Source organism: Cucurbita moschata, unplaced genomic scaffold, assembly GCF_002738365.1.
Source record: "Cucurbita moschata cultivar Rifu unplaced genomic scaffold, Cmos_1.0 Cmo_Scf00020, whole genome shotgun sequence".
Classification (NCBI taxonomy): Eukaryota; Viridiplantae; Streptophyta; class Magnoliopsida; order Cucurbitales; family Cucurbitaceae; genus Cucurbita; species Cucurbita moschata.
The window spans coordinates 567,189-577,281 of record NW_019268536.1 but is presented as its reverse complement, the minus strand read 5'-3'; the positions used below and the strand labels follow the sequence as shown (position 1 = coordinate 577,281).

Genomic DNA, 10,093 nt, shown 5'->3' with positions numbered 1-10,093 from the left:
TTTTTTTTTTTTTTTTTTTTTTTTTTTTAATTAAAAATTAAAAAAAGAAATTTCACATTCACATTCCTTTTTCTTTACCTTCCCACTCTTGCAGGATGTCAGTTTCTTCTTCGATTTGGTGATCTGCTCCTCGGCCGTGTTGGTTGCGATCTTTCCCTGTAATGGGTACTCCGAATTCTTGAGTTTGATAGCGATTAAGACCAAGAAAAGGGGTTTTCATGGCAATTTGGAGATGGGTTTGTCTCAGAAGTTGAGGAAGAGGCGCGGTTTTAGGGGTTGGATGATTATGAATTGTTTGTGTTTATGTTAGTTTGGGTCTGTAATTGGGTTTGTTCTACTGGGGTTTCTTTCTTTGTTGTTGTTTTTGGTTATTTTCATTTGATTATGGGTGGGTGTTTTCCTTGTTTTGGATCCTCCGATGAAGACGGTAATGGCGTGAAGGATGCTACTAAAAAGGATTCAGCTAAGGATGGCTCTGCTGCTCAGTCTCACCATGTTACCAGAGTGAGCTCAGGTGATTAAATCAATGGCGGATTCTTTCATTTTCTGTGGTTAATTCTGTAGGGTTTTGTTTACTTTCCTTGTTAGTAGAGCTAGTTCATTGAGTTTTCGTTGTTGATAGGTTTTTTGGGGGAATTTTGTGTTGTTTTGATCTGAACAATTGGGTGGGTTTCTTTTTGAATTGTGTTTGTGTTCTTGGGACCTTAGGTATCTTTGTGCTGTTTTGTTAGCTTCCTCATTGTGTTCTATGTTGTGATTTCTGTGTTTTTTTCATGGCTGAGGATGTTTTTGTGATATGTTTTGTAATGTTTTTGGTTCTGTTGGGAGGAATTGTGTGGATTAGGGAGTGTTTTTTTTATGGAAATGGTTGAAGAACTATGATGGGTCAAAATGTGTGTTCATTTGTGAGTTGGATAAGCTTAGTTAACTCGTTAATGGTTCATGATTTCTTGTGATTTTGTGAGATCCCGTGTCGGTTGGAGGGGGAAGGAAATGTTCCTTGTAAGGGTGTGGAAACCTCTTCCTAGTAGATACGTTTTAAAACCGTGAGGCTAAAGGCGATATGTAAGGATTGGTTGGAGAGGGAAGCGAAACATTCCTTATAAGGGTGTGGAAACCTCTTCCTAGTAGACGCGTTTTGAAACCGTGAGGCTGAAGGCGATATGTAAGGATTGGTTGGAGAGGGGAGCGAAACATTGTTTATAAGGGTGTGGAAACCTCTCCCTAGCAGACGCGTTTTAAAACCATGAGGATTGTTTTGGGATATGTGTGCACAACTCAATGGGTTTGGATTTGTGATGTTTTGTGAAGCTTTTGACTCTGTTGGAAGGAATTGTGAGGATTAGGAAGTGTTTTTCATGGAAATGCTTGAAGAACTATAAAGGGTCAAAATGTGTGTTCATTTGTGAGTTGGATAAGCTTAGTTAACTCGTTAACGGTTCATAATTTCTTGTGATTTTGTGAGATCCCGTGTCGGTTGGAGGGGGAACGAAATGTTCCTTAAGGTGTGGAAACCTCTCTCTAGTAGACGCGTTTTAAAACCGTGAGGCTGAAGGTGATACGTAAGGATCGGTTCGAGAGGGGAATGAAACATTCTTTATAAAGGTGTGGAAACCTCTCCCTAGTAGACGCGTTTTAAAGCCGTGAGACTGACGGCAATACGTAAGGATCGGTTGGAGAGAAGAATGAAACATTCTTTATAAGGGTGTGGAATCCTCTCCCTAGTAGACGCGTTTTAAAACCGTGAGGCTGAAGGTGATACGTAAGGATCGGTTGGAGAAGGGAACAAAACATTCTTTATAAGGGTATGGAAATCTCTCCCTAGTAGACACATTTTAAAACCGTGAGGTTGAAGGCGTACGTAAGGATCAGTTGGAGAGGGGAACGAAACATTCTTTATAAGGGTGTGGAAACCTCTCCCTAGTAGACGCGTTTTAAAACCGTGAGGCTGATGGCAAACGTAAGGATTGGTTGGAGAGGGGAACGAAACATTCTTTATAAGTGTGTGGAAACATTTCTCTAGTAGACGCGTTTTAAAATCGTGAGGCTGACGACGATACGTAACGGGCCAAAGCGGACAATATAGCGGTGGGCTTGGGCTATTATAGATTTATACTACGAGTTGTTTTTATTTCAAGAAATGGAAGTATCAAGCTCAGTAGACTTATGTGAACCAGGGTGTAGTGTGCATCTGGTTGTTTTGTTGCATTAGTTTGTAGGATTGATACAACATCTGAGTTGCTAGTTTTTACAGATAAATCGAAGTCGAAGAGTGTATCCGATGCTAAGAAGGAACCAACGGTTCAAAAGGATGGAACAACAGCACATATTGCAGCCCAAACGTTTACATTTCGGGAGCTCGCTACAGCCACGAAGAACTTCAGATCTGAATGCTTGCTGGGAGAAGGGGGGTTCGGAAGGGTTTACAAGGGTCGCTTGGAGAGCACGGGACAGGTTAGATCATATTTTTCGCAAATTTATGACATGAATATGTTAAGTTCTGAATGACTTCCCCTTGTAATATGAAGGTAGTGGCTGTGAAGCAGCTCGACCGTAACGGTCTTCAAGGAAATCGGGAGTTTTTGGTGGAGGTTCTCATGCTTAGCCTGTTACATCACCCGAATCTTGTTAACTTGATAGGCTATTGTGCTGATGGGGATCAACGTCTTCTTGTTTACGAGTTCATGCCATTGGGTTCGTTGGAAGATCATTTGCACGGTTCGATATCTACTACCTTTTTCTTTTCGTCTTGTGGAAGGAACAAATCTTAAAGTTTCAAATCTAAAAGCATTATATGACCCACATCGGTCAGAGAGGGGAACGAAACATTCTTTATAAGCGTGTGGAAACCTCTCTCTAGTGGACGCGTTTTAAATCCTTGAGGGGAAGCTTGGATGGGAAAACCCAAAGAGGACAATATCTGCTAGCGGTGGTCTTGGGTTGTTATATAAGTAGAGTGAGAGTGGGGGATCGGGTATAACTAAACCAACCTAACACGTATAAACTCGGTGTATTAACGCACGGACTCGACTGTTACCCTTTCTTGGTTTCTCTAATCTCGGGGTTGTTTCGTATGTCTTAATCTCTACTAAATCTTTACGAGTCTTGCGTTGTCGTGAAGCTTTGGTATTCGTTTCTGATTACTTTTTTACTTGTTTGTCAGATCTTCCACCTGATAAGGAGCCCTTGGATTGGAATATTAGAATGAAGATTGCAGCTGGTGCTGCAAAAGGATTGGAGTATTTGCACGACAAAGCAAACCCGCCTGTTATATATCGAGACTTGAAGTCGTCTAATATTCTTCTCGACGAGGGCTACCACCCGAAGCTGTCAGATTTCGGTCTAGCAAAACTCGGTCCAGTTGGTGATAAGACTCACGTCTCGACGAGAGTGATGGGAACATATGGTTATTGTGCTCCAGAGTATGCTATGACTGGTCAGCTCACTCTCAAATCAGATGTATATAGTTTCGGAGTCGTCTTTCTAGAACTCATCACAGGGCGTAAGGCGATCGATAATACTAGAGGTCCGGGGGAGCATAATCTCGTGGCATGGGTGAGTATGCTCGACTTTCGTTCTTTGTGCATTTCGATTTATATTAATCACTCGAGCTTCGTCTTTCAAATGGTATACAGGCTCGACCACTTTTTAAAGATCGTCGAAAGTTCCCGAAGATGGCCGATCCACTGCTGCAAGGTCGTTATCCCATGCGGGGACTTTATCAGGCATTGGCCGTTGCAGCAATGTGCTTGCAGGAACAGGCTGCAACAAGACCTCTAATTGGGGACGTTGTTACTGCTTTGACATATTTAGCGTCCCAAGCTTATGATCCAAATGCAGCTGCTTCACAAAGCAATCGAATGGGTGGATCGACTCCACGAGCTCGAGATGATCGACGAGGTTTATCTGATGGATTGGATAGTCCGGACGAGCGTGGACGAGGACGTGGATCCCCATCGAACTACAGAAACTCACCGGACTACCGAAGGAAAGACCTCCATAGGGAATTGAGCTGTGGAGGTACAGAGGTGAACAAAATCGACACGGGAGGCGGATCCGGTCGAAAATGGGGATTGGATGAGCTGGAACGACAAGAATCTCTCCGAGACAGTCCTGTATATACGGGGAGAGGTAGGGAAACGCCGAGGAACCGTGACCTGAACAGAGAACGTGCAGTGGCTGAAGCAAAAGTGTGGGGCGAAAACTGGAGAGAGCGGAAGCGGGCAAACGCTGAAGGGAGCTTTGATGGTTCACAGGAATGAAAGAGAAGAAGGTCCAAGTTTGTTGGTGACATTTTGGTTGATCTTTTGAGGAGTAGAGGAAGGAAAGGAAAAGAGTGAGATTACAAAACTACTAGAGGTATCATCATCTATGTTCCATTTGCAAAGCCCATCCCACAAAGTATTTTCTTTTTATAGTATCAATTGCATCCAAGTTTAAGTATTGTTGCTGCTGCTGCTGCTGGTTCTTCCTTCTATGGTGAGGTCGAAAGAGGGACAATGTAATCGAGACGAGGTGTCGAGCATAGGTCGGTTGGTTGGTCGGTTGGTTCGTGGTTGAACCGTGTAATTTTGGAGGTGTCTAAAATTTCATGGTGAAAAAAGTAGTGAGTTTGGTGTGGGGTTTTTCCATTGTTACTTATGGCTGCTGCTATTAGTTCAGTTCTTTGTTCCTAGTCTTACAAATCCCTTTCATATATGGATTCTCTCCGAGTATCAATTGGTTATGCTTTCGGCTTATACACAAAGCTTTGTTGTTACTTATCTCTGAGTATCAATTGGTTTTTCGAAATTATTCGAGGAGGTTGGAACAATGTGACCAGTACGGTTCGTTCAGTATTTGAAATAATTTTTTGCCCCGTCTCGAAAAATTTGGCTCGTTCGAGTATTTTGAACCACCCTATTCCCCTTCCCTAGAAATTATTCAAGTCGGAAGAATGTGGTTCATATTTCTACGCTTCGTGAAAAATATTGATTCAAGCCTACATCCAACGGTTTGAGTTATATCAATCAAAAGGTTAGAAGTTACAATCCTCTGTTCCTGTACACCGTTGAGCCCATATTAAACAATAAATATATATTTTAATTCCTAATATTCTAATATTTATTTGATTTAGCCCATATTATTTTAAAAAATCGTTGGTTCTTTATAGAGGTTTAAATATTGGTTTAAATCATGATAACTAAGTTTATTAATGAACCACCGGAGTTCTTATTTAGACAATTAAAGTCATCAGCAAACATTCTATAATCTTTACAACATCATTAAAAATTGGTTTATATATATATGTGTGTGTTTCTGTGTAAAGATTATGACTATTTCTCCAATCATCTTTCAATTTGGCCTCAAAATCATTTACCAGTAGCTGCCATCATATGCCCCTTCTAATGCACTTTTTTGTGCTATTTCGAGTCCTTCGCTGCCAATTCACCTGCATTTCCCTGCATTAACAAGCCCCCGTTCCATAAGTTTTAGACAATCTATAGACCTTATTTTTCATAAGGTTCTAACTCGATCATCGTATCAATAACTTTCTCAATAAGAAGTATAAACTTGTAGACAATCTATAGAGCTTATTTTTCAGAACGTTCTAACTAGATCATGATATCAATAACTTTCTCGTTCGGAAGTTTGAGATTTGTATCTAAATATACTAAAAATGTCAAAGTTCATGTACTAAACTTATGATTTAATCTCGTTTTTAAGTATTAATATGAACAATAATAATAAGATTTACAAGTTACTGAATCATTAGCAAGCTTACCTTGGAATCTGGAGTGGCTGAGATTTGGGTTTGTTCAACTTTTGGAGCTGGTTCTTCCTTCTTAGCTTGGGTTTCTTCTTTCAATTTCACTGCCTCTCCTGTCCACATAAATCAGACAAATCTTTACCTCTTTGTGGGGGTGAAATCAAATAATTTGTTATTGCTATTGTTATCGATTTGGTTATAATTGTAAACCATATGAACTCTGCTCCCAATTAACTAAATTTGGGAAGGAAAGATTGAATATTCAACCTTTGAAAAAGATACTTGCTATTGCTTAAATTGCTACCTAAAGTTCTTGACCGATATAATTGAAAGGTTGGAACCCAGATCAAAAATTAGATTGTTATCCCATGCAGATCCGTTAATGTTTTAAGAATTTTAGATATACAGTAGAGCTATAAAATTGTTGTTAGAAATTTGTTTAAGCAAAATTTAGTAAAGAAGTTTGAAATAATTTTCTTGCATTGTGTAGAAATTTTACTGACCAGTTTGCTTCTCTACTTTGGATTCTTCGGCCAATTGCTTTTCCTCCACCGGTTTGATTACTTGTTCAACGCCGCTGCAGCCATTATCGCCGCCTTCCTTCTTCTCTGTCTTCGTTTCAATGGGCAACTGCTTTTCATCTACAGTTCTAATTACCTGTTCTACTTGTTCGGTCAACGGCTTTTTCTCAACGAGTTTAGTTACCTGTTCAACTTGTCCGGCCAATTGCTTTTCCTCAACAGGTTTAATTCTCGGTTCTACCTCTCCGGCCACCTGCTTTTTCTCAACAGGTTTATTTTCCTGTTCTACTTCTCCGGCCAACTGCGGTTCCACGACAGGTTTAGTTCCCTGTGCTGCTTCAATTGCACTGTCGAAAACAATGGCCTCCTTCTCCTTCTCCTTCTCTGCTTTCGTTTCTCCGGCGACCTGTTTTTCAATAGCACCGTCATTGTTCGCCTTCTTCTCGCCGTCACAGGTGACCTCCTTCTCTTTTATCTCCTCTGTTTTCGCTACTTCCGTCGCCGGATTCTGGACCTCCGCCACAACACCATCGCTCTTCTCCTCGGATTCAAACTTCACAGCGCCAACGATATTCTCGGCATCGCTCTTCTTCTCCTCTCGCTTCTCTATTTTTTTCTCCGATTCAATCTTCACAGAGCCATCGATTTTCTCCTCATCGATAATCTTCTCTGTTTTTTTCACAGACGCAGCCTTCGCATCATCCACAACCGCAACAGCAGCAGCTTTGGATCCGTTCTTGGATCTTGCGCTGGATTTCTTGCGGAGTAGGACGCCATCGGTGGTGGCGACAGCAAGCTTCGACTCTCCACAGCCCATTATTGAGGCAAAATTGATGGATGAAGTGGCGGAGGAAGGAGAAATTCGAAGAATATAGAATTAGATCTCTCCCGCCTTCAAAACGCCCAGGGAGAGATCGATTGAGCAGCGACAGCAAAGAAGGAAGCAAATCAAAGCCGAGAGATTAATTCGTTGGTTGGATTGTTCATACTTGTTTGTAATTATAATCGCGTTGGAAACATGAAATTCCATGAGCGGCATTTGGTTTGTTAGGGCTTGTTTCTCCATAGCCATTGGCGTCCCGTTTTTCTCTCTGCTTCAAACGTTGAACATGGAGCATTTTCCGGATACCTTTCGAACTCTTCCAAAAGCCTTCCATTTCCAAACTTTTCAATACCCGAAATTACCCTTCCCTTCTATTTCAGGTTTAAAATTACTTTTTAGTCCCTAACTTAGTTATAAACTTTTATTTATGACCATTTTGTCCTTATTATAAAAATTGTCATTAAAATTTTAAAAAAAATATTTTCACTAAATAGATTAATATATTAATTAGGGATTTATAAACTTTCAAATTAGGTTAACTTTTTAATGACGTAAATTAAATTGTTGTAAAATTAAAAATATATAAATTGTAGCGTATTAAAATTATGTGTATATATATATATATATATATATATATTTTTTTTTTTTTTTGTTAAATTATAAATTCGGTTATTGGACTTTAAAATTTTTGTTCAATGTGCTCATTATATGTCGAATGAACTATGGTATATGTGATAATTTACATGGGCCCGTTCTCGATAACATGACTGAGCAAGTTGTGATGGTCGATGACATCCCGAGACTCGGGATGACGTCAAGACATATGGACCATGTCGATGGGGATCGAGATGACATGAGATGCGACGTTGCATTGAGAGACTTTGACCCCGAACAAAGACAAGGTCGAGCCCAATGACTTGCCTAATGTAGAGGCAAGTCGGTTGTGTTGCATTAAATATAATATTAAAATTTATATTTTTATTGATTTATTCTCTTGGAATAATTTTTTTTTATTGCAACGTGTGCTGATTTTATAGGCTTAATAAAACTATATATTATAATGTTAAAAGTTTGCAGTGGTAACATTGTTAATTAAATTAATTCATTAAAAAAAATTGTAGACAAAACAAGTAGACACCACGTGTTGGAATTCCAGCCGTCAGATTGAAACAACGTTGCCACGTGTCGGGTTTTAATTTGTCGGAGCTATATCGCCATCCACATAAGCTGCCATAATCAGCAAATATGACTACGTGAGTGTAAGCCATATGCACACAATTTGACCATTGAAGTTCCACACGTCAGCTGATATGCTACATGTCACTTTCTAATTGGGTGTGTGCCACGTGTCACTCACTTTACTTATTTGGCAATATTTAACCTTATAAATTCATTAATTTCGACAATATCTCAGGTTCTTTGTTGTTCAACAAAACCCGTTAATAATATATATGCTTACTCAAGAACCCGACCTACACGCACAAAGACCATTTCGTCCCCAAATGCTCGTTCATCCCAATTTCTTTCACGAGCTCGTCATCTTCATTTTAAAGTATTTTCAAATGTATGAAAAATGCACCGAATATTATTAAATTTATAAAAATAAATAAAAAATTGAGAAAAAATAATAGAATATTATAATTTTGTCACGATGTTAGGCAATAATTCTCCACGTGGAGCCCTTCCATATCTCAACCCATTTCTTATTTTCCTATTGGGAAAGGAAAATGATATATAATTTTATTTAAATTAATTGACAAAATATAAATAAAATTGAAAATACAAATTTGTATGATATATATTGAGACAATTTAAAACATATTTTAATATAAAATTACGTTTATAACCTTAAAAATTAGAAACAACAATATTTAAACATTATTTTGATTCTAAACCTTTTTATTTATTTATTTATTTATTTATTTATTGAGTTGTAAGATTCGATTTTTTTTTCTTGATTTTGTCGTGTTTTCAAATATTTGTATGGGTTATTTTTATTTGTATATTATATTTAATTCATATAAGTTAATTTTTTATTTTAATACACGTGGAATCTTGGGAAGAATATAATTAATATATATATATATATATTATTTCAAACATGATTTAATAAATACAAAATTGAGAGTTATTAAATTTTAATTTATATATAACAATTCCATTAATCCTTAAAATTTTGAAGGGTAGATTAGACCTTTTTTAAAGTTTAAAATCAAGACACAATTGTCTAAATTTGCCGACTAAATTTATAATTTTAAAATATTTTTTTATTAAGTTAATATAAAGTTCATATGACTCGACCGATAAACTTAGACTACTTGAATCATTTTGTGTTTGAATTAACGTTCGATTGAATTTTTTTAAAAATTAAAAATTTGGTTCGGTTGGTAGGTTAATACTTTTTTGGTTGGGTTAACTCCATCCCATCATAAAAATTCAATTTCATTTTTTTTAAAAAATTAAAATATTTAACGCTAGTAATTAATAATTTTTAATGATATATTCTATCTGATAAATATTTAATATTTAAATTTTATGAAATTTTAATTATTAATTATGGTTTAAATAATTAATAAGTTAGTTTGAGGTAACGTAAAAGAATTGGTAGCTTAGAATTGAGAAATGAGGAGCAAGAGAGCAAGAATCCAGAGGTTGAGACGAAAAATGGAACTGTAAGTTGAAAGGTTATTTTAGTACGGAAATGGCTTCCAAAATTTGCAGAGCTGAATTTCATTGGGATTCACAGTCTCTTCCACCTTCGCCATCAAGTGGGGGAAGAGAAGAAGTTTCTTCCTCCAAGAAAGAAAAAGTGATGAAACAATGGAATACTCATTGCCTTCGAAGTGTTTGATAAAATGCTCCAATCAGATTCTTGGCTTCACACTTCTTCTTTTCCTTCATTGAATTCCCCATTAGCTAAAATTTCGGCGCCTGCTCTTTTCATCTCCCCATGTCAGCCTTCGACCCACCTTATCCTTTACGGATTCCCCCCCCCCCCCC

General features: G+C 37.8%; 3 protein-coding genes across 3 annotated transcripts in view; 2 read left to right on the top strand and 1 right to left on the bottom strand.

Moving 5' to 3' along the window:
• Positions 1 to 24: 24 nt before the first annotated feature.
• On the top strand, positions 25 to 4,763 carry LOC111457730 (serine/threonine-protein kinase PBL27-like). Its single transcript, XM_023100109.1, has 5 exons — positions 25 to 514; positions 2,255 to 2,454; positions 2,529 to 2,718; positions 3,164 to 3,555; positions 3,636 to 4,763. The coding sequence occupies exons 1-5, from the start codon at positions 304 to 306 to the stop codon at positions 4,260 to 4,262; spliced, it is 1,620 nt and encodes a 539-aa protein (XP_022955877.1). The 5' UTR covers positions 25 to 303; the 3' UTR covers positions 4,263 to 4,763.
• A 428-nt stretch (positions 4,764 to 5,191) lies between these two features.
• On the bottom strand, positions 5,192 to 7,413 carry LOC111457450 (DNA ligase 1-like). The gene is made up of 4 exons (XM_023099652.1): positions 6,455 to 7,413; positions 6,253 to 6,406; positions 5,765 to 5,862; positions 5,192 to 5,441 (listed from the first exon to the last, which is right to left on the bottom strand). The coding sequence occupies exons 1-4, from the start codon at positions 7,085 to 7,087 to the stop codon at positions 5,403 to 5,405; spliced, it is 924 nt and encodes a 307-aa protein (XP_022955420.1). The 5' UTR covers positions 7,088 to 7,413; the 3' UTR covers positions 5,192 to 5,402.
• Positions 7,414 to 9,902: 2,489 nt separating this feature from the next.
• LOC111457930 (E3 ubiquitin-protein ligase MIEL1-like) overlaps positions 9,903 to 10,093 on the top strand; it is a 4,718-nt gene continuing 4,527 nt past the window's right edge. Inside the window, exon 1 of the mRNA XM_023100381.1 lies at positions 9,903 to 10,045. The gene's annotated coding sequence lies outside the window, so the exon portion shown is untranslated. The remainder of the gene's footprint in view (positions 10,046 to 10,093) is intronic.